General features: G+C 45.2%; 1 protein-coding gene across 5 annotated transcripts in view; it reads right to left on the bottom strand.

The window, feature by feature from the left end:
* The window catches only part of POLM (DNA polymerase mu), a 53,184-nt gene that overhangs the window by 13,492 nt on the left and 16,193 nt on the right, over nt 1-23,499 (bottom strand). For all 5 annotated transcript variants that reach the window (XM_068272389.1, XM_068272392.1, XM_068272391.1 and 2 more), the window contains 8 exons: nt 22,267-22,459; nt 18,065-18,169; nt 17,061-17,231; nt 12,808-12,879; nt 10,512-10,632; nt 10,307-10,439; nt 8,354-8,456; nt 5,484-5,756 (listed from right to left, as the gene is read on the bottom strand). In XM_068272389.1, coding sequence (XP_068128490.1) covers nt 5,484-5,756; nt 8,354-8,456; nt 10,307-10,439; nt 10,512-10,632; nt 12,808-12,879; nt 17,061-17,231; nt 18,065-18,169; nt 22,267-22,459 — 1,171 coding nt within the window. The remainder of the gene's footprint in view (nt 1-5,483; nt 5,757-8,353; nt 8,457-10,306; nt 10,440-10,511; nt 10,633-12,807; nt 12,880-17,060; nt 17,232-18,064; nt 18,170-22,266; nt 22,460-23,499) is intronic.

Below are 23,499 nucleotides of genomic sequence, written 5' to 3'. Positions count from 1 at the left end.
GGCTACAGTAGTATCTGAATCACACACCTGAAAAAAGCATGCAGCTAATCGTCAGACTTCAGTCAGAAACACCTGAACTGCTGCATACTTGTTCAGGGTCTATGGCTAAAATCATTAGGCTAGGTTTACAGCAGTGAGTTGCGGTGCAGTGTAACAGCCTCATTGTAACACACCACACCAGTGTGCAGCATCGTTACGCACTCCATGCAAAATGCACAAGTAGACAGTAAGAGGGACACATATTTCTCTGACTATATGCTTCACTGTATGTTATGCAACGTGCTGATAGCTTGCAGCACCCTCTCCCATTGCATTGTGTTCCTGCTGTCACAAAGAATGCCATGCAACTCCCACTTAGAACCTAGACTTATAGGCAGATATTCAGCAGGGTGGCCAGGCAACTGGTATTGTTTGAAAGGAAAGAAATATGGTAGAGTCCATATCCCTCTAAGTTTGGTTGTCCTTTAAGGCACTAGGTATCAGTGGTGCAATGAGTCTTAAAAGGAACCTAAACTGAGAGGCATATGGATGTTTCCTTTTAAACAATACCAGTTGCCTGGCTGTCCTGCTGATCTCCGATTGCAGTAGTGGCTGAATCACACACCTGAAACAAGCATGCAGCAAATCCAGTATGACTTCAGTCAGAGCACCTGATCTGCATGCTTGTTCAGGGGCTGTGGCTAAAAGTATTAGAGACACAGGATCAGCAGGAGAGTCTGGCAACTGGTATTTTAAAAGGAAAAATCCATATCCATCTTATGGTGGCCATACATGGTACAATTTTTTTCATACAATCTTACCATTTCTATGTAGTATAAGGTTAAATTAAGTGAATATACTGAAAAGATAATTTAGGCAGTTCCCTTATATTACATAGAAATGGTAAGATTGTATGAAAAAATTGTACCATGTATGGCCACCATAAGTTTAGGTTCCCTTTAACACAACACATCTTTTGTTGTGGGACATGCTATTCATTAAAAGAATGGTAGCACTTTTCCAGGAAAAAGCTGGCTGCAGGACTAATTTGCTGCTTAACAGTGACCTTGTGTGAAAGTGCCCATAGCAAAGCTCAGGTCCACTTTAAAAGCTATTACACATACGTAGTGTAGGTTATATTTGTCATGTGTGCATGATCAATAGAATTTTAATTATTGGGTAGAAGTTTGCAAATGCCCAGATTACCCAAACATACACTGTATATGTCACCATCTACCAACTGCTAGCATGACATTCTTTAAATTATACTGTCATGTGTCATTACTTCCAGAAACTCACATGACATTTGACTGCTACAGCATATAAAACGATGAAAATCTCATAGTTGCGGTTAAAATTTGAGTCACACTGCTGCAGTAGAACTGGTCAGGACTACAGAGCCTGGGCTTTCTTGATATAGCATGCAATATTTTGCTTCATAGCAGATGTACAACTCCCAGCATGCCCCACCCTGATATGCAGGAATGCTCCAAGTATTCACACAACTGTGAAATGTACAACATACCGTATTTCGCGCCGTATAAGACGCTCCGGAATATAAGACGCACCCAGGTTTAGAGGGCAAAAACCAGTGAAAAAAAAAATGCTAAACCTGGTGCGTCCATATTCCAGGAGCGTCTTGTACATGTCCTTCTGTGTGTCCTCATGTGTGCTCCTGTGCCCCCCATATCCCTATGTGTCCTTCTGTGTGTCCTCCTGTGCCCCCATGTGTCCTCCTGTGCCCCCATGTGTCCTCCTGTGCCCCCATGTGTCCTCCTGTGCCCCCATGTGTCCTCCTGTGCCCCCATGTGTCCTCCTGTGCCCCCATGTGTCCTCCTGTGCCCCCATGTGTCCTCCTGTGCCCCCATGTGTCCTCCTGTGCCCCCATGTGTCCTCCTGTGCCCCCATGTCTTTCTGTGCCTCCCATGTGTCCTCCTGTGCCCCCCATGTGTTCTCCTGTGTGTCCTTCTGTGCCCCCCATGTGTCCTCCTGTGCCCCCCATGTGTTCTCCTGTGTGTCCTTCTGTGCCCCCCATGTGTCCTCCTGTGCCCCCCCATGTGTCCTCCTGTGCCCCCCATGTGTCCTCCTGTGTATCCTCCTGTGCCCCCATGTGTCCTCCTGTGCCCCCCATGGGTTCTCCTGTGTGTCCTCATCTGCCCCCATGTGTCCTGTGCCCCCCATGTGTCCTGTGCCCCCCATGTGTCCTGTGCCCCCCATGTGTCCTGTGCCCCCCATGTGACCTGTGCCCCCCATGTGTCCTCCTGTGCCCCCCATGTGTGCTCTGTGCCCCCCCATGTGTGCTCCTGTGCCCCCCCCATGTGTCCTCCTGTGCCCCCATGTGTTTTTCTGGTGCCTCCTCATGTGTGCTCCGGTGCCCCCATGTGCCCTCATTTGCCCCCCTGCCTTCCTCCCTCCCACCTGCCCGAGTCTCCTGGCCCCCAGATTGAGTGTTAATAGCGGCAACAACTTACCTTTGCCAGGCTCCCGCGCTGATCCTAGATCATTGCACTGCCCCCCGCTAGCCTCCTCTGCCTCCCCCCTCTGTATCTGGCCCCCCCGGGTGTAGGAATAAGTATCGGCAGCTTACCTCCGCAGTGCGCCCGCGATGACTGCAGACGTCCGTCTTCCAGGCACTTCTCGCTCTAGTGGCCGGCTTGAACTGATGACGCGCAGTTCAAGCCGGCCACTAGAGCGAGAAGTGCCTGGAAGACGGACGTCTGCAGTCATCGCGGGCGCACTGCGGAGGTAAGCTGCCGATACTTATTCCTTCACCCGGGGGGGCCAGATACAGAGGGGGGAGGCAGAGGAAGCTAGCGGGGGGCAGTGCAATGATCTAGGATCAGCGCGGGAGCCTGGCAAAGGTAAGTTGCCGCCACTATTAACACTCAATCTGGGGGCCAGGAGACGCAGGCGGGCACAGAAAGGCAGGCACAGAAAGGCAGGGAATCCCCAACGTGGCGGCGGGTCGGCGGTTCGGATCGGCGGGCGTTAAGTTGGGGATTCCCTGCCTTTGCCGTATAAGACGCAGGGACTTTTTCTCCCCATTTTTGGGGGAGAAAAAGTGCGTCTTATACGGCGACAAATACGGTACCTAGTAGCTGTCTGACTTCACACACAGAGACAGACATACGGAACATACGGTCATCGTATCTTCCACGCATACCAAGAAGCTGCATAAAGCTTGGTAAATGCAACTTTTGCACACGACAGAAGGAAAACAGAAATGCACCTTGCATGTATTTAGAGAGTTTAGCCTGTTTAATGGCCCCTCATGTGTGTCTAATCACTAGTTGCAATTTGATCTCCCCATGTGTCACATGACTGCCAATGGTAGATAAGACAGTTTGAAAGCACAGGCTGTTAACATTATGTCTGCTTCCATCAGTCAGGAAGTACAAACAGTGCAGATTTATTTTAGGATTTGTATCAGCTGTAACAAAGAAATGTTTTTGTTTAAAGGTTATGCTATGCATCTTTTAGAGCAGAGAGGAAGTTTTGAGTTCAGGTCCGCTTTAAATGTAAATCTAGTTTTTAAGTGAAAATTCAGAAAACGCCCTGCATGTCAATTTTATTATAATTTAAAACCTTGGTTCCAAGGGACTTCCCGGGAACCTGGCAGCCCCGCTGATCTATTTGGCTGCTGAAGTGTCTGAATAACACCAGAAACAAGCCCAGTGTTCTCCCCAGGCTCTTTTAGCCGGGTGCTCCACCCGGCTAGATTTGGTGACCACCCGGCTGTCATCGGCTCACCTCTTCACCTCCTCCTATGCTGTAAGCAGAGTTGCCCTGCATTTTCATCTCACCCCACCCGGCTACTTTTTCATGCCACCCGCCTACTTTTTCATGCCACCCGGCTGGAAAAAAATTCTGGGGAGAACACTGAAGCCTGCAGCTAATCTCGTCAGATCTGAATGTCAGAAACCCCTGATCTGCTGCATGCTTGTTCAGGGTCTATGGCTGAAATTATTAGAGGCAGAGGATCAGCAGGACAGCCAGGCAATGTGCATTGTTAAAAAGGAAATAAATATGTCAGCCTCCATATCCCCCTCTTGCTTCAGTTGCCCTTTATGTTTTCTAGTCATTTTGTAGCAGTCTTTTGTTGCTGATCCCTGTGAGGCCCCTTACCCTTGCCGCAATATCCGCTGCGTTTATCGAACCGCAATGCGACGCGATCTGCTGGGACCTCAGAAACGCATAGATTGCACTTTTTGATGTCTCCAGCCATGCATTGCAATTCACAGCAGAATCGCGACACACGGTGGCCAAAAAAACTACACTACTGCAACGCCATTTCCAATCATTGTATGGATGAAATTGCAGTCGCATTGCCGAAAACTGCATCTTAACAGAAGTGCTGTGCGTTGTGTCAGCACTTCTGTTTTACAATGCATTCAAGTGGAGAAGGGGCTTTAATGTCTTACAAATACTGCATTTATTATTTTCACAACAATGTACAGAGGCGCCGGTAGGATAAAAGTTGCTAAAAGGTTTAAAATTGTTTCGGTTGCGGTGGTGGACCAGCCAACCAAAAACAGACAAGGCTGTCGAAATTCAAGAATATGCAATTTATTCAATTACTCCCAATAAAAAGTCGCAACGCCTTTCACAGAGGTGCCAAGCAACTTCTAGACTACACGCTGTGTATTGCTCCTGTCCTTTATTGCCTGAAGAAGCGGGTCTATACCCGTGAAACGCGTTGCGACTTTTTATTGGGAGTAATTGAATAAATTGCATATTCTTGAATTTCGACAGCCTTGTCTGTTTTTGGTTGGCTGGTCCACCACCGCAACCGAAACAATTTTAAACCTTTTAGCAACTTTTATCCTATTGGCGCCTCTGTACATCTTTGCGCATTCAGAAGTCCACCCTTGGTGGAAGGGTGATCCGCCCTACAGTTTCCTCCTATCCACAGAGAGCGACGTCTTAATCCTGAGTGGGGACAGGCTTGTTCTCCCCACCTGCCTGAACAGTGGTTGCTTTGGAGGCAACCCTGGTTTGTGAGTATAACACTTACACTTTATAATACATTCCACTCCCTTTTAATACATACTACACTATATTGGGCTCTCGGTCTTCCACTTTCTTATTTTCACAACAAGGCCATGGCATGGATGATAAAAGGCAGTAAATGTTAATTGATTCGGCCTGGACCTGTAGTCTGGCTAGCACCAGATGGGCGATTTAGATCTTTTTAATATAACCGCACATTTAAAACTCTACCCCACTGGACTTTGTTTTTTAATTTCATAGTGCTGGTAGAGACTGTGTCACAGGGTTATCCTCATTAGCAATAGTAATGATTGGCCATACACACTACATGGCCTGATGGGACTGTATTGGGACTGTACTGGGACAAGAAGGAAACCATGGCCTGTAAAGCACAAGTCTGGCCCAGCTGGTGGATACAGGCACACATCGAACACCAATAAGTAATTCAATCATTCTGCACAAACTTCATGAACCCAGCTGGCCATTAAACATGTATACGAACGTTTTCCACTAACCTTTGATCCAGTCCAACCCAAAAGAGCATATGGGTATTCTGAATGCGGCGTGACCACTAAATCCACCCTGACAGCTCTCCAGTCATGAGAAGGGACATCACTGGCACATGAGCCATTCAAGCTCACACCAGGAACTTCTGATTTGGACTCCTCCACATTGCTGGCAGGAAGTGCAAAAATGGCATAGCACGTTTCATGACCATCCATACCTCCTTTGTTTGTTCTAGGAGGCGCATGAGAGCGTTTCTTCATGTGCTGGTACAGCAGCAAACCCTACAATTATACAGGGTTGAGAGTCATTACTTATTGCCACATAAGGTGATCGTCCAGAAAAAATACTGACAGGTGAAGTGCATGACACGACACTACTCCTACTCTGCCAAGGTGGAATGGATTGGTCCATTTTTGAGATGCACATATTTGCACAATTCTGCATTAACGCTGATTTGCACCTTCTTGACCATCTCTACCCGTGTAAAGCCTAACCTGACAAGAAAATGTAGGTGATACAGCACATTCCTAATTCACATGGTCTCAAGGGAACCCTACTAGATTCTGAAAAAGATAAGTTCACAATTCCTAATGCATCCTAAGCATCAGACTCCCTCCGACTCCAAAATGTAGTTCTCCCCCAGTTACTGTTGGCATGAATTCAGTTATTACTAGGAGTTCTGTATGTGTGCAAGGACAATGGGCCACCCTTCACTGCATGAGAAACCAGGCTGTTATTCAGAACACCACAGGACACCCTAATTTAATCACCATTAGTGATGGTCAATGAGATGCAAATGATTTTGAGTTGATGCAGCGTTATTTTTAATGCAAATTTATGCAGATTGAAACTGAACCAATCACATCCTACTGAGGTAAAATGTATTGGTCCATTGTCAAGCTGCACAAAGTTGCATACAAAATTTGCATAATCCTGCATCAACTCCAAATTATTAGCCTTTCATTGACTATCCCTTATCTCTATTGGCCAAAAGTAGTAGCAGGATCAGTTTGACCCATCACGGGAGCAGATTAATTTCTCCACACATCCCCACTGCCTCAGAGGAAATTAAGTCTACCAAATAATCTAATTGCAGGTAATCAGCTGCCAGCTAATTAGTGGCTGCTGCTGACTTTAAAGGGAACCTGAAACGAGGAAAATTATTTAAAATAAACACATGACGTAGCTGCAAATGAATATTACATACTTACCTCACTGTCAGTTCCTCTCAAAGGCTCACCATTTTCTTCTTACAGTGATCCCTTCCAGTTCTGACAACATTTTGTCAGAACGGAAATAAACCAGTTGCTGTCAGTTATATATCAGCAGCTGTCCATTACAACTGAATGTGCAAGGTAATGTCCATGTTTCCCTATGGCTCAAGTGGGTGATATTACAGTTTAACAGTGTGCTGAACAGCATGGAAACACTAAGGACACAGAGGCTGGGCATTGTATACAGAACATGCCTCTGTGTCCTAATATGCTTTCACAAACCCACCTCTAGTTCTCTTTAGATAAAACATACATTACCCTTCACCCACGCTCTTGCGCTGATCTTAGTGGCATTCTTACAGTGACTTGATGCTCGTGGCTATGTTTCTTCCTTCTCTATGAGAGCTGGCGGTCACATTTCCTAACTTGCTGACCCTCTGCCACCAGTGGACTACTGCAAGCCTATACTAAGGGAGCAGTTACATGTGGACCAGTGGAGTCAGAATGACCTTCCAGAGGAAACAAATGAGACCGGGACACCAGGAGCCCCTGATAGTGTAGTATATCAAAGCTATGAGCCAAATAAAATATATTCACAAGTGTGGGTTTCAAGACTCGCAACCACAGTATTAAAGCTAGTGAGGAAAGCCCAGCCTCACTCGGGCTCATCTCTATGATGTCACAGGTTCGCACTACCGAAGAAGATGGGGTTTCGGGGTAAAAAAAGAAAAAAAAGCTCTAACACTAACCTGCTCCCAATATATGGGGGCTGGTGTAATTAACACTTGGAGGGAGAAGAATACACAGGGAGGATTGCCTACCACAGATGGTGAGCCCTGTCCCTGGCTATTCAAGTGGGACGCATGCTACTGCAGGCTGTTTTCCTCACAGCCACAGCTAAGGAAGCAAGACCTGTCCTGGATAGGAACATTCACTGTTCAGTATACATGATGAAAGGGCTCTCTTTCCTCTACAGCTTCCCTCCCACTTCAATTACCCTTCAAAAGTGAACTACAGGAATAATCTACAGCCTCGATTATGCAGGTAAGATGCTTTGACTACAGGTGACCACACTATTGCTGGGTACACAATGAGATTTTCTGGCAGATTGACTGTCAGATCAATTATTTCCAACTTGTTCGATTTGCTTTCCGATTGATATCCGTGCACTTTAATAGGAAATCAATCGGAAAATGTTCGGAAATCGATTGGAAAGGAAAATCGGACATGTTGGAAATAATCGATCTGACAGTAAATCGGCCAGAAAATCTCAGTGTGTACCCAGCATAAGGACTGGTTCGCACTGGGGCACTTTTCAGGAGTGTTTCAGCACTTTGCTGATCAGCAGCAATGCATCCCTATTGGGACCATTCTCATTGCAGTGTTTCGGTCTTGAATAAATGACATTTCAGCCACGATTGTGAAGGGATTCTAGTTCCCCCGAATGAGAATTGCAAAGTGCAATTACTGGAAAATCAATGAAAATTCTTCATGCAAAAGGACAATCACTAAGCTATGCATCGTCCAAAAGAAAATTATAGTAATTTTCATATCCCTCTCACTGTTTTACTTTAATAATGAAAATAAAAGCATATTGTGAGTGACTATCCGAAGAGCCACCTAGCAACATTAGGGTAAATGTACACTGGAAACTTTCTACTTACCTTGCTGTCCATCCAGTCTACGGCATTTTTCAGCAAACCAGTCAATGTGCTGTCATCAGGATGTGTAATGAGGAAATCCACATCATGGCCCTGCTGCTTGCCCCTAGGATTTCCAAGGCAAATTATAACATTGATGTGCAAAACAGATGTACTATGGTCAGCCTAAACATAAATAAGACTATTTTAAATTATACTAATACTACAGCACTTTCCTATTAAAGATGGAGAAAAAAAAGATCTAATCAGTAAAAATTTGTGCTGTTTTGATAAGCTAATCATAAACATATGTGGGTGTCAAACACCCTCTAGTGAAAAGATACAGGAGACAACAGTGGGAGCCCAATAGTGTAGTATGTCAAAAACAATGGAACGTAATAAAAGTAAGACACTACTTATAAAGGTGGGTTGCAGAGGGGCAACCGACCACAGGAAGCAGGTGGAGACAACAAGCCCGACTCCACTCGGGGTGGTCCCTAGGGGCGTGGATGCTGCTCCCTTTGCCAAATCTGTCATTTAGTTTGGCACTGTTATTGGCCTGAGGAGGCGGGCTCTGACCCGCGAAACGCGTTGCCTGTGCTACTAATAAAAACCTTTGTTAAATACATATAAGATTTTTTTCATCACTGAGGTAAGCTACCTCAAATTTATTTCCCATTTAAACTGCTTTTAGATGCTTTTATTACACCAGGGCGCCTCCTATACCCTTATTGTATAATCATAATCAGTTGGAATGCAAAAAGTGAGACATACCGTTGATCACGTTTGTAAACAAAGTCTATGGTTTAACACATATTGCTCACATGCTTCATACATTCTCTCTGCTATTGTCAATATGAAAACTAAGGATGGTCACTGAAACTCTAATAACTGGCTTGCATGCCAAAGTGTATGCAGCTTGGAACTGGACCAATCAAATTCAACAGGAAATGGATTTGGTCCAAATTCAATCTGCATTATATTTGTATGCAAGCAGGAATTATTTGCATCTCCCTGACCATTTCTGATGAGAATTGATCATCCATAGTTCCAATTATAGATGGTGAACACCAGAGGCGTAGCAATAGGGGGTGCAGAGGTTGCGACCGCATCGAGGCCTTTGGAACAGGGGGGGCCCTCCTGCAACTATAGTATTAGCTCTCTATTGGTCCTGTGCTCATAATCACTTCTATAGATGCTTTGAATAGTGGTAATCATTAAACTGCTCCCCATCCCCTTCTTATACTTCTAACACTGTAGTTGCCATGGGCAGGTTTTAGTGGGCCGTATCAATTGTTATGTATAGAGTGCTTGGGGGTCCCATTGATAAACTTGCATCAAGGCCCACAGCTCCTTAGCTACGCCACTGGTGAGCACTTGGTAAACATGGAAGTAGGGGTTCTTCTGACCCTGCATGCTCTGTGGATCAGGGAGCAAGACCACGGGATAGTCCCCAAACATGTACATTTGCCAGGGAGATTAGCTGGGGCCTGATGATGTAGAAGAGTTTGTAAAGCTGCACATTAAACAATTTGATTTTTATATGGAAACTACAGATAAATGGCAACTCAACCAATGTTTTTGCGACTCTTGTCAACACCAAAAATGTTCTATTAAAGGAAGACTGCAGTTTAATAGGTCAATAACTATATTTAAAGAAATATTAAAACACTTCAGGGATTTGCAGTTTCAAGCAAAGTCACCAAATTCTTTCCTCTAATTCACAGAGGGGGGGGGGGGGGGGGGGGGAGAGACTGCCGTGGTCCCCTTCTGTGGTGTTTGGCATGTCCCGGTGAAGTGTTGCATGACCGGTTTCAGTGGGGTTTTATACAAAACGGTATGAAGCACTATGTGCAGCTTTTACTGTTTTTTTAGTGTATCCAAATGTACCTCTGTAATTGGGGGGGGGAGCCACTACTGGATGTAGAGCGCAGTTTATAGTTCTTGTTTGGAATACTACAAATGTCCTGGTCTCACCTGCGGAAGCCACCAGTCATTGTAATCTGAATGTCTGGGACAAATTTCTGCAGAGCTCCTCTCACCAGATCTTCGATACGGTCCGCTTCTCCCAGTGTTACAGGAAGGCGCAAGTCTGTAAAGTGTTCCAAGCCTAAATAGGAGCACAGATCAGATTACACAGGGTGACCAAACCTTCACCACGGCCTTTGTTTCTAGTCTTTACCTGCCCGCTGTTCTTCTGTCAGTTTCAAATTAAGACCTTGCAAATCTTTTAGATTTCGCGCCCCATCTTTGTACCATCGCTCTGCCGTCTGCACCCCAACTCCAAAAATGCTTGTGAACAGCTAAATGCCAAAGGGAGGAAGAGTTGATAAGTTCACTCATACTAGGTATGATAAAAACTGCCACCTACTGCATTCAGGATCCATGTATATGAATCCATTGTAGGCCTGAAAGATAAATCGAATTTAAATCGAAATCGCGATCACCAAGATCACAATTTCAGAATCGTCAAAGCGGCGAATATCGCGATCACGTCATTTCCACAAGAGGAAGTTTGAACAAGCGCCTTCAAACTTTCCCAAAGTCCCAGTGCCGTCAGCGTTTGACATACCTTCCATCCTCTATCGCCCTCTGCCGCCTCTTGTGCTTGGCAAAACTTCGGGTTCCTGTATGTCACATGATATACAGGAAGTATGCCGTGCATTAGAGCCTGCAGGAGGCAAAGTGGATAGACGGGCATCGCTGGACTCGTGCTTGAAGCTATGTCCAGAACTGATGCAACTTGGGGGACAGAGGAGGCACAGAGAGACACAGGAGACACAGAGGGGGCACAAAGAGAAACAGAGGGGGCACAGAGACACAAAGGAGGCAAGAGAAAGACCCAGAGGAGGCATGAAGAGGCAAAGGGGGCACAATGAGAGACGGGGACAGAGGGGGGACAGGCACAAAGGGGGGGAACAAAGCTTGATTTGAAGGAAATCGTGAATCAAATGAAATCGTAATTTTGGACAGAAATCGCTCAATTCAATTTTTTCCTAAAATCGTTCAGGCCTAATCCATTGTTATATGCTAAACAATGGCGTTTAATAAAAGGACAGAAATGTTTAAATATGTGCATGCATATGTATAAAATGTACATTTGTTCCAGAGTAAAATGCACTATAAAATTTAGTTTTTCCTATGTCGCTGTCACAATAGGTTTTAAAAATCTGACAGATTTTGGACTTATCCATTTCCTCATGGAGTCCATTTCCTCAGGTTTTCATTATTTTTAAAAGCACTTTCTTTAACAGCAGGTACTCCGTTAAACTACCAAAATAATGTGCAAGAACGTAGGCAGACTGCCAGGGATGTTTGTATAGATCCTTTCCAAGGAAGGCTTTTGTAAAGAATAAAGGGGATACTGAGACTGCCCTATGAAGATATAGACTAGTCCAAAACCTGTCAGATTTGTACTGCCTACTGTAAGCGACAGCAACATAAAAAAGTCATTTATAGTGCATTTTATTTTGGGAGAAATACATCTTGCAAGTCTGTATTGTAAATGTAGAGTTTTTTTATGATAGTTGTCTGTTAAAGTATACCAGAGACGGGGTGATCGTAAAAATGTATATATACCTGGGGCTTCCTCCAGCCCAATCCAGCCTGATCACTCCCACGCCGCCATCCTCTGCCTTCTGGATCCTCGGTAACGGGGCCTGTAAGTGCAGCCAGTCGGCGCATGCGTAGTGCGGCTGCACGCTCTCCCCCATCTTGATCCAGTCACAGGGAGCGTTCTGCTCCTGCACAGTACTGCGCAAGCACAGAACGCTCCCAGCTGCAGGAGCACAACGGGGGAGTGCATGCGCAGTAGGCCCAGACTGGCAAAACTTACAGGACCCATTACAGAGGATCCAGAAGGCAGAGGATGGCAGCGTGGGAGCGTTCAGTCTGGAGGGGCTAAAGGAAGCTCCAAGTATGTATAAGTTTCTTCTATCCCCCACATCTCAGGTTCCCTTTAAGTTCTTGTGGCTGGATGAGACAGAGGAAAAGGGGTTTTTGGATAAGAAACCCCATCTGTGCATTTAGTTACCGGTAACACTTGTATGATATTATAACCGTGTATAATCACGAATAAACGATCCCGTACAGAGTCACTTTAAAGGGAATGTTAAAGGCTGCTGTCCTGTGCCCTCGCAGCAGCTCCACTCCCAGCAGGTGGCTCGGGGTCCTCTCGTGCAGATGCCAACCTCACCAGGTCAGCATCTAATGCGCGAGCGCCCCCTGGTGACCGCGTTCAAGTGGTCTGGAGCGTTCTGTGCAGGTGCAGAAGTACTGCACAGAATGCTCCAGACCACGTGAGTGCAGTCGCCAGCGGCGAGGGCACAGTACGGCTGCCAGGGGCTGGAGGAAGCTCCAGGTAGTTTTTCTTTTAATGAAAACTTCGGACATTCCCTTTAAGCATACTTCTGAATCACCATTTAGGACAAGTTTTAGTTAGGGTAAATTTTCCCGCTAGTAATGGTGACCATACGCACCTCCATACACTGGTAATGTTCACTAGCTTTCAGCTCTTCTGCTTCTCTACATACGCCATCTTCCAAGATCTCCTGAACGTGAAAACCACAAAGTTATTTACAGACAGTGATTCACATTCTATTTATAGACAAACTGTAAAAACTGCATGTTCACATCTGTTCTCTGACTACTAAAGAAAATAGTGTGGGTGATAAGTTTTTAATACAGTATAATCTTGTTATAGTTAACCCCAAGGGACCGGGAAAAGTGGTTTACTATATCAGAAATTGTCCTATAAATGGTCCAGCATGCCCTGGTACAGGTTTACTATAACAGAAGTTTTAGTATATCCAGAATCACTAGGTAAGTACTGTATAAGGTGCTCAAAGAGATGACAAAGCCCTCTTACTAAAACAAAATAAAAAAAAAGCTATGCTAAATATATTTTTTCCTTCTTTAAACAAAAAGGTATTTGCAATAATCCAGCTTTCAGGTGATTAAAAAAAAATCCCCATGATGCATCACTGCTGAATATACAAATAATATGCCCCTAAAAGTCATGCACATATCCAGAGCCGCTGGTGTAGAGCTATAGCTTGTACGTTTTACAAAGCCATACCAATCAAACAAGCACACTGCTGTTCGATTTTTTTCATGCTCCTCGGTACATGGCAGGGCTGTAGAGTCAGAGTTGGAGCAATTTTGGGTACCCGGAGTCAGAGTTTGAAGATTTTTGTACCGACTCCACAGCCCTGGTACATGGCATGGATTAATATGGCTCTATGGGATAGGGCTTGGACCAGTACTAAAGGTATTCCCTGATAGCTCATGGTGACAAAGAATCACTAGGACATTTTTTGAAACTTAAAGAATATGCGAACCAAGTGCACTGTGCTTGTGCAGTCTGCAAAGATTTAAACTGTGCAAGCGCAGAACGTTTTCGGCTATGGAGCACAATCAAGAGGTGCATGGACACGCATGTGCAGTAGCCCACAATCATAGCTCAGATATCCTTTAAAGGACACATCTGAGCGCGCAAAAAAAAAAAAAACTACACTTACACGGGGCTTCCTCCAGCACCTGCCAGTCGTCCTGTGCCCTCATTGCAGCTCTGCTCACCGCCCATGACCTGGGGTCCCCTCAGGACAGTACTGGCACAGGTGCAGTAGTTCTGGGCCAGCACAGTACAGTCCGGATGACGTGAGCCGCATGCTGGAGCGAATTAGAAACTGACCAAGATGCCGACCTGGAGAAGTCAGCATCTGCACTGGAGGGGACCGGGAGCCACGGAGCTGCGGCGAGGGCACGGGACGGATGCAGGGGGCCCAAGAGGTAAGTGGATTTTTATTTTTATGGTGCCCGGACCTTCCCTTTAAAGAAAAAACACTGAAGAAGTTTATTTTTGACAAATACAAGTGATTAAACTTATTTGAGCTGCATTGATTTCAGTTGCGTTGTCCGCAAAGTATATGAAGAGCATCTCCAGCTTTTTCCAGTCTTTGGGCTAAAAGTAAATAGATTTCCTCTTAAAGGGGAACTGAAGAGAGAGGTATATAGAGGTTGTCATGTTTATTTCCTTTTAATCAATACCAGTTGCCTGGCAGCCCTGCTGGTCTATTTCTCTGCAGTAGTATCTGATGAAAACCAGAAACAAGCATGCAGCTAGTCTTGTCAGATCAGACTTATAAGTCTGAACCACTGAAACACCTGATCTGCTGCATGCTTGTTCGGGGGCTATGGCTAATAGTATTAGAGGCAGAGGATCAGCAGGGCTGCCAGGCAACTGGTGTTGTCTAAAAGGAAATAAACATGACAGCCTCCATATACCTCTCTCTTCAGTTCCCCTTTAAGGATTCCATTTCCAGTGCAGCATTCACTAGAATATAAGCAATTCCAAAGGCCAGAACTGACACAGGACTATGACCATTTCCTGCAAATCATGTCTATGCCAGAGGACAGGAGATTCAGACCATTACAGTACTTTCCCAAAAGCAGCTAGCAATGCCTAAAACAAACTAAAATTTGGCCTCAAAGTCAAACCTCCATAAACACACCAGTGGAGAGCAGTATCAGGTGTGCATTTGTCTGTTCAATCAGAAATTAATAATTCATATTTTTTCATTCTACAATTTTGTCTGAGGACATAACAGCCAGAGGCGATACTCAGCACAGCATTCTTGTAGAGTTCACAAATCACTTCAAAATACCGTATTTTTCGGACTATAAGACGCACTTTTTCTTTCCCAAAAGTGGGGGGAAAATATCAGTGCGTCTTATAGTCCGAATGCTACATTTTTGGTCCTGCACCTCCCTTCCCTTGTTCTCTATCCCGTGTCTGCATGCCCCTCCTGTGCCCCAGTGACTGCATGTCTCCCTGTGTTGCAGTATCTGTGTGTCCCAGTATCTGAGTATCTGTGTCCGCATCGCATGTACTCCTTTGTCCCTGATGTTTGCGTGTCCCGATGTATCAAACACATACTTGCAGCTGCCACTTGCTCAACAGGCTTTCCCTGGTTTACCTCTCTTGAAGCTTTAATCATCGTGGTGTCCCCCGGTATCGCCGCACTTTGTATCGATCAGGAAGTCCTGGGAGCGTCCGTGCCGACAAATGCACCAATCAGGCGGCGGCACTAGCTTTAATCGCCAATCACGCTGCGCACTGCTCAAGTGATGTCTCGAGGGCGGGGCCACCTTTCCGTCATTGGGGCCAATCACAGCGCTCCCCGACTGATCGGTGCATTTGTCGGCACGGACGCCCAGGACTTCCTGATCGATACAAAGTGCGGCGATACCGGGGGACACCACGATGATTAAAGCTTCAAAGGAGGTAAACTGGGCAGCCTGATGAGCAAGTGGCAGCTGCAAGTATGTGTAATCGGGACACCCGGGTACACGCAAACATCGTGTATTTGGGACAGGGGGACAGCCTGATGATGAACAAGTGGCAGCTGCAAGTATGTGTAATCGGGACACCCGGGGACACGCAAACATCGTGTATTTGGGACAGGGGGACAGCCTGATGATAAGTGGCATGTATGTGTTTAAGACACCAGGACAGCAGACACCGGGGGCATGGAATACATGCAGACACAGATACTGGGACATAGGGGGACACAGACACTGGGACATAGGGGGACAGGTGGACATAGGGGACATGCAGACACTGGTACAAAGAGACATGTAGACAGGGGGACGGGACACAGGGATAGCAAAATCTGGGACAATGGGGATAGAAGACACTGGACATGGAGGAAACAGTGGACAAGGGGCCAGAGGAAGGAGGACAGAGCATCAGACACCAGGTAATAGGACACAGGTGGACAGAGGACATGGAGACACCAGTGGACACAGGGGGCAGAGGACACAAGGGGGACAGAGAAACATAGGAGAACACAGGGGGGGGGGCACAATAAGTATAAGAAAGACATAATTGGGGAAAAGGTCCATAAGACGCCCTTGCACCATGGACGCACCAGGTTTAGTATATTTTTTCCCCTGGATTTTGTCCTCTATACCTAGGTGCATCTTATAGTCCGAAAAATACAGTAGGTCAAGTACACCACAATACAAAACTGTAATAGCATGACTAATACCTGGTACACATAATGAGATTTTTTGGCAGATTTACGGCCAGATCGATTACTTCCAAGATGTCCGATCGGATTTCCGATCGACGTTCCGATCAATTTTCCATAGAAATGATCGGAAAGTCAATTGGAAATCAAATCTGACATGTTGGAAATCGATCTGGCAGTAAAACTGTCAAAAAAAAAATCTCATTGTATGTACCAGGCATAAGCCAGTGCAGAACATGCATGCCTACTATCGCCTCTAATGCCTGGTACACACCATGCAATTTCCCATCAGATAGATGGGTCGAATATTTCTGAAAGGGCTGATCTGATTTCCAGCTGTTTTTCTGATTAATTTTGTATAGAAGTAATCTGAAAATCGATCATAAAAATCAGAAACCAGACTGGACCTGTCCAGAATTCGACTTGACCCATCTGACAGGAAATTGCATGGTGTGTACCATGCATAATAAGCCTGGCCAGGAAACACTCTGCTTACACCTGAAAGAGAGGACTGTCAAGTTCTACATTTCAGAAGACCATTTATAAATGATGGGGGGGGGGGGGTCTGGATAAACTGTGCAACTAAATTCTAATCAGTATAAGAAGAATAAAGGGACTTCTGTAACCAACAGCGCCACATTTGTTCCACGTTTCTAAAAACGATCATTACTGTCTACTTATGGCTGTGAATGACATACCCGGATAACAGCCTTGCAGTGCCCACCACACATTGGGAGGTCCTCCGCTTCTTTGGCAGACTGTAGAGGGAATGGCAGAGACTTGAGTACAGATGCCGCCCTGGTAAAACCCAGTTGACGAACCTCAGAACCTTGGAAAGAGGCTGCCCGTGCCAGAATCTCCAACACGTCCTGTGAATTGTGAAAGGCTCAAGCCCAAGCACAAGTAAACAACACATTCAATAAAGCATGCCAGACTATCAAACACTCCCCCCGAAATGTTAAGGTTCCCATACATCAGAGGATGTATGGTAAGATCGACCAAGAGAGATCTTTCTCATGGAATCAGATAGGATAGAGATCAGTTGGCTGCCCATGCGCTACAAGCAGATTCCAGATCGATTTCAGCATGAAATCTCTCCAGAGTCGACCTTGTGACAGCATACGATGCCCCCGCAACTGTCTCCCCTAATGTAAAAAGTGCTCCTCCAGCAGTATACTTTGTCCTGTCTGCTGCTGGCTCCGTGGTCCGTCCGCATACACCCGCCCCATGTGGTTGCTGGTGTTAAGTGGGCACATGTGTGGCGATGCTCTGCTGCGCTCTCCTCCCTCCCATGGCCCCCATGCTCTGCTGCGCTCTCCTCCCATGGCCCCTCGGAGTGAGGAAAAGAGCAGAACAGAGTATGGGGACATTGAGGAAGGGAGGAGAACCCAGTGACAACTAGGCCAACAGGCATTCAAACCATAAGACGCACCAACATCCCCCCCACACACTTTTTTTTGGGGGGGGGTGCTGGGGTGGGTGTGAAGTGTGTCTTAGTGTCCGAAAAACACAGTATAAATATTTTATACAAAGCTGTAAACCCTAAAAATACAAAGTGCAAGTATTAGAGAATCACTGCACCTCCCGAGACTGTGTGATGGGTATGATGGAAAAAAGAAGCAGGTCCTTCTAGTAGAGCCTTTGGAGTAACATATTCAAAACCAGAAGAAACATTTTTCTTACAATTAGAACTCATACATACAGTGATCTGTGCATTATGATGGATCAAGGGAGTCCTCCGCTGGCAGCCATAAGGCTGTATGGTTGAAAGGTCAGCTTTGTCACTGGAGGGTGCAGGCATTATGCCCTGGAATGAGAAACAAAATATGTATTCAAGATTGGTCAATTATCTGACAAGATCATATGAAAAAAAAACTGCAGTTTTGTATTAACTATCTATATACAGGTCCTTCTAAAAAAATTAGCATATTGTGATAAAGTTCATTATTTTCTTTAATGTACTGATTAACATTAGACTTATATATTTTAGGTTCATTACACACAACTGAAGCAGTTCAAGCCTTTTATTGTATTAATATTGATGATTTTGGCATACAGCTCATGAAAACCCAAAATTCCTATCTCAAAAAAATTAGCATATTTCATCGGACCAATAAAAGAAAAGTGTTTTTAAAACAAAAAAAAGTCAACCTTCAAATAATTATGTTCAGTTATGCACTCAATACTTGGTCGGGAATCCTTTTGCAGAAATGACTGCTTCAATGCGGCGTGGCATGGAGGAAATCAGCCTGTGGCACTGCTCAGGTGTTATGGAGGCCCAGGATGCTTCGATAGTGGCCTTAAGCTCATTGTTGGTTCTTGCGTCTCAACTTTCTCTTCACAATATCCCAGATTCTCTATGGGGTTCAGGTCAGGAGAGTTGGCAGGCCAATTGAGCACAGTAATACCATGGTCAGTAAACCATTTACCAGTGGTTTTGGCACTGTGAGCAGGTGCCAGGTCATGCTGAAAAATGAAATCCTCTCAATAAAGCTTTTCAGCAGATGGAAGCATGAAGTGCTCCAAAATCTCCTGGTAGCTAGCTGCATTGACCCTGCCCTTGATAAAGCACAGTGGACCAACACAAGCAGCTGACATGGCACCCCAGACCATCCCTGACTGTGGGTACTTGACACTGGACTTCAGGCATTTTGGCATTTCCCTCTCCCCAGTCTTCCTCCAGACTCTGACACCTTGATTTCCGAATTACATGCAAAAGTTGCTTTCATCCGAAAAAAGTACTGTGGACCACTGAGCAACAGTCCAGTGCTGCTTCTCTGTAGCGGCACCTGTAGCCCATTTCCTGCACACGCCTGTACACGGTGGCTCTGGATGTTTCTACTCCAGACTCAGTCCACTGCTTCCGCAAGTCCCCCAAGGGACGTTTTCTGCCACACTTATTCCTTCTCACAGACTTCCCACTGAGGTGCCTTGATACAGCACTCTGGGAACAGCCTATTCGTTCAGAAATTTCTTTGTGTCTTACCCTCTTGCTTGAGGGTGTCAATGATGGCCTTCTGGACAGCAGTCAGGTCGGCAGTCTTACCCATGATTGCGGTTTTGAGTAATGAACCAGGCTGGGAGTTTTTAAAAGCCTCAAGAATCTTTTGCAGGTGTTTAGAGTTAATTAGTTGATTCAGATGATTAGGTTAATAGCTCGTTTAGAGAATCTTTTCATGACATGCTAATTTTTTGAGATAGGAATTTTGGGTTTTCATGAGCTGTATGCCAAAATCATCAATATTAAAACAATAAAAGGCTTGAACTACTTCAGTTGTGTGTAACAAATCTAAAATATATGAAAGTCTAATGTTTATCAGTACATTACAGAAAATAATGAACTTTATCACAATATGCTAATTTTTTTAGAAGGAGATAGAGACCCACACACACTAATTTTATAACGTGGGCTGAACTCTGCAGCTCACAAGTAGACAGATCAGTGTAAAAAGTAATCTGGTCCATTTTACTACCAGTAGATGGCAGGGTGGTTAAAAACATAACATTATCAGACAGAGTATTCCTGCTTTGACTAATTTAGGTGGACACATTGTAGTATGCCAAGTACAATTTTGCCTTAAAGCAGACATGAACGAAGAACTTCTCAGCTCTAAAACACTAAAACATAAGCACCAGCATAATACCTTCATGGAAGCAGACACATTGTTAACATCCTGTGTTTACCAATTAGCTCTCTGCCGTAGCAGGCAGCCGACACAGCTGAGGGATCAAATTACAACTAGTGCTTAGTCACAGATGAGGGGAAATTAGACAGGCTAAACTCTCTAAATACCTGCATTTCTGTGTTTTTCTTCTGTCCTGTGCAAGTTCAGGTCCACTTTAAAATTAGGTAGATTAGCCTAGCTAGAGTTTTAGAGTCACACTGCACCAGATTTAATTTTTTTTGTATGCATATTTTCCAACTTGAGTCTAAAGGTGCCCATCAGGGCAATATCTGCATGGAGTGAGTACATTCTCTCCCTGTGTCTGTGTGGGTTTCCTCTGGGCACTACAGTTTTCCCCCACATACCAAAAACATACAGATAAAGTTAATTAGCTTCCCCCAAATTGGCCCTAGACTACAATACATACACTACATGATAGACATAGCTATGGTAGGGATTAGATTGTGAGCCCCTCTGAGGGACTGTTAGGTGACAAGACAATATACTCTGTACAACGCTGCAGTAATACTAAAAAATAATTAATGGTGCAATCTACCGAACTATCAAGCATGCGATTAATTGGATCGGATACCATTAATGGTGTCAATTGATGACAAACATTCGTCCCGCTGATCAAAGTTTCAGAAAATTTTTTAGTCTGATCAGATTTATTTTATCATTTTCCCCTGCGTTGGTGGTCCCGATCAATCGCTGGATTGGATCGTTAGTGGGCACCTTTAGGCTAATTTGAATGGAGCTAATTACCTCAGGGACTGACATTAAGTTTTATGCTGCATTAAAGCATTAGGTGAACTTTTACTCATTCTTTTGTTTGTTTAAATGGTAGTAATATTTTCTACCCCCCATGAGGACTCAGGGTGAGGATGGCAAACAGTGTTCCAGCACAGAGACGCATCATTCAACCTTATGCATATTGATAAAGCTCTGGTAAGAATCAGAAACCACCGATAAGTTTCTCAGGTTTTATCTTTTATAGCTGCAAGAATTGAGCTGAACAGCGTTGGCTTACTTTTTAAAGGGAACCTAAACTGAGAGGGATATGAATGTTTCCTTTACAAAACCGGTTGCCTGACAGTCCTGCTGATCTTTGGCTGCAGTGGTGGCTGAATCACACACCTGAAACAAGCATGCAGCTAATCCAGTCTGACTTCAGTCAGAGCACCTGATCTGCATGCTTGTTCAAGGGCTGTGGCTAAATGTATTAGAGACAGGATCAGCAGGAGAGTCCGGCAACTGGTATAATTTTAAAAAGAAAAATCCATATCCTCAGTTTAGGTTCCCTTTCAAGAGACTATAAAGTTTAAAACACAATCTTGATTCATATGTCTTGCAGGCTAGTGCCACAAACGATTCATGCCTTGCAGGCAATTGCCATGGTACTTTCTGTATCGGACATAGTATGCCACAGAAGCGCCACATCACTTGTCTGCAATGTGCTGGAAGTCTGCAGCAGCAGACCTGTGCCTCCACCATCCTGGACCGATCCTAGGTTCCTCCACCGCGGCTCACTTTTTTCCCGTAATGGAGGTAGACTTATAAGTCAACCTCCATTGTGTCCTGGCCACCCATATCCTAGTATGCATTCCTGTAGCTAGGAGCGCCCTGCGCTGGCGCAGTATGAGAAAATCTATACTGCGCCTGCGCAGTATGCTTCCGGCTACAGGAACAAAAGAGGAGCAGGCACAGTTCCCCGAAACTGCGTGACGTGAAAGTGAGCTGCTGCGTGGGACCCGAGCATCAGTGAGTGGCGGAGTGGGGACAGATCAGCTGCAGGGGGTTGGCAGATGCCCCAGGTAAGTGAAAATTTACAGTTCCGCTCTAATCAGTACCTCAAAGCAGAAGGAGCACTCGTGTAGGACAGTGGCATGGAATGGTGGTCATACTCAGAAATACTGATTTAGGAATACACTGCAGTGGTCTTTTTTCCAGAGCTGTATTTATTGAGCTTTGGTTCAGCTTTAGGATAACTCCACTTCTGATGGAAGCTGCCAATGTCTGATTTACAAGCAGCATGCTGCAACTGCTGACTACCTGACTTACTGCGTCTGGACCTAAAGTATCATTCGGAAATGAGTGTGTTAAGCGTACACTATAAACTTCATATCTCTGACCACGTCTGTTCCCAGATAACACGTGCCTATTGTCTTATCAAAACAGTCAAATGTACATGCAAATTCTCTTCTGAAGAACAACAAGATGACATGCCAGATTGATCTACCTGTAAACAGTGTCTGTCCTCTACTGACACAGGTCTTCCTGAGCTCATGCTCTCTGTAAACCAGCTGATGTCCAGGTAGTGTGGAGACCTCTGCTCTCCTGCACACTGCCCTGCTCTGCCAGTCTTCCTCTCCAGCCAGCTGAGGACCTCATCCAGAGAGTTCTGTTCTGACACCACATGTGTCACTCCATCGCTGCAATACCACCCCATCAGGACAGAAAGTCAGATATACTGCTGGAAATTAATTTATCAAATGCAGAAATGTAACCTTTATAGATATGAAATGCACAAGAAAATATTTAGGTCTCCTGCAGTACTCAGCAGTTAACATTAACAAGCGAATAAGCCATGATTTCAAGCTCAGTTTGCCAGAAGTTTACACGAGGCGATCCGGCGGCTCGATTAGCCGCCGGATCGCCTCTTCCGCATCCCCGCGCGTACCCGCCACATCCCCGTGCGCCGGATTTGATCCGCCCTCGTCCCCGCGCCGCTTATCTTCTGCTCGATTCCCTGCCATTGTCCCCTCGTGGGGAACGAGCAGGGAATCGGCAGCAGCAAAGTCGGACCTGACTGATCTTATTAATTGAGCCGCATCAGCGGCTCGATTGATAAGGAACATCACTCCACTCCGTATAGTCGGAGCTTTATAATTCTGTTTATTTAGTGCTGATATCTCCCACGGCACTTTACAGAGCATGTAGTCTTGTCACTAACTTGACCTCAGAGGAGCTCACAGTCTAATCCCTACCACAATCAAAGTCTAATGTCTGTATCTAAGTCTGGGGGTGAACCAATGAACTTAGTATGTTATTGGGGCAGCACAGTAGCATAACTGTTAGCAATCTGGCCTTGCAGCGCCGGGTCCCCAGTTCAAATCCCAGCCAGAGCACTATCTGCAAGGAGTTTGTATTTTCTCCTCAAGTCTGTGTGGGTTTCCTCCGTGCTCTCTGGTTTCCTTCCATGTCCCAAACATACAGGTAAGTTATTTATCTTCCCCCTAAATTGGCCCCAAACTACGATACATACACTACATGATACATAGACTATGGTAGGGATTAGATTGTGAGCTCCTCTGAGGACAGTTAGTGACAAAACTAAATATACTCTGTACAGCGCAGCGGAAGATGTCGGCGCTGTGTAAATACTAAATAATGTCTTTGGGTTGGGGGGGGGGTGAAATAAAGGGAGAACATTCAAATTCATGTGGATAGTGTCTGCTCAGATTTGAATCGG

Source organism: Hyperolius riggenbachi, chromosome 3 (genome assembly GCF_040937935.1).
Source record: "Hyperolius riggenbachi isolate aHypRig1 chromosome 3, aHypRig1.pri, whole genome shotgun sequence".
NCBI classification, from domain to species: Eukaryota; Metazoa; Chordata; class Amphibia; order Anura; family Hyperoliidae; genus Hyperolius; species Hyperolius riggenbachi.
Note: the sequence above shows the minus strand (reverse complement) of the source record. Positions and strands in the feature narration are given on the sequence as shown.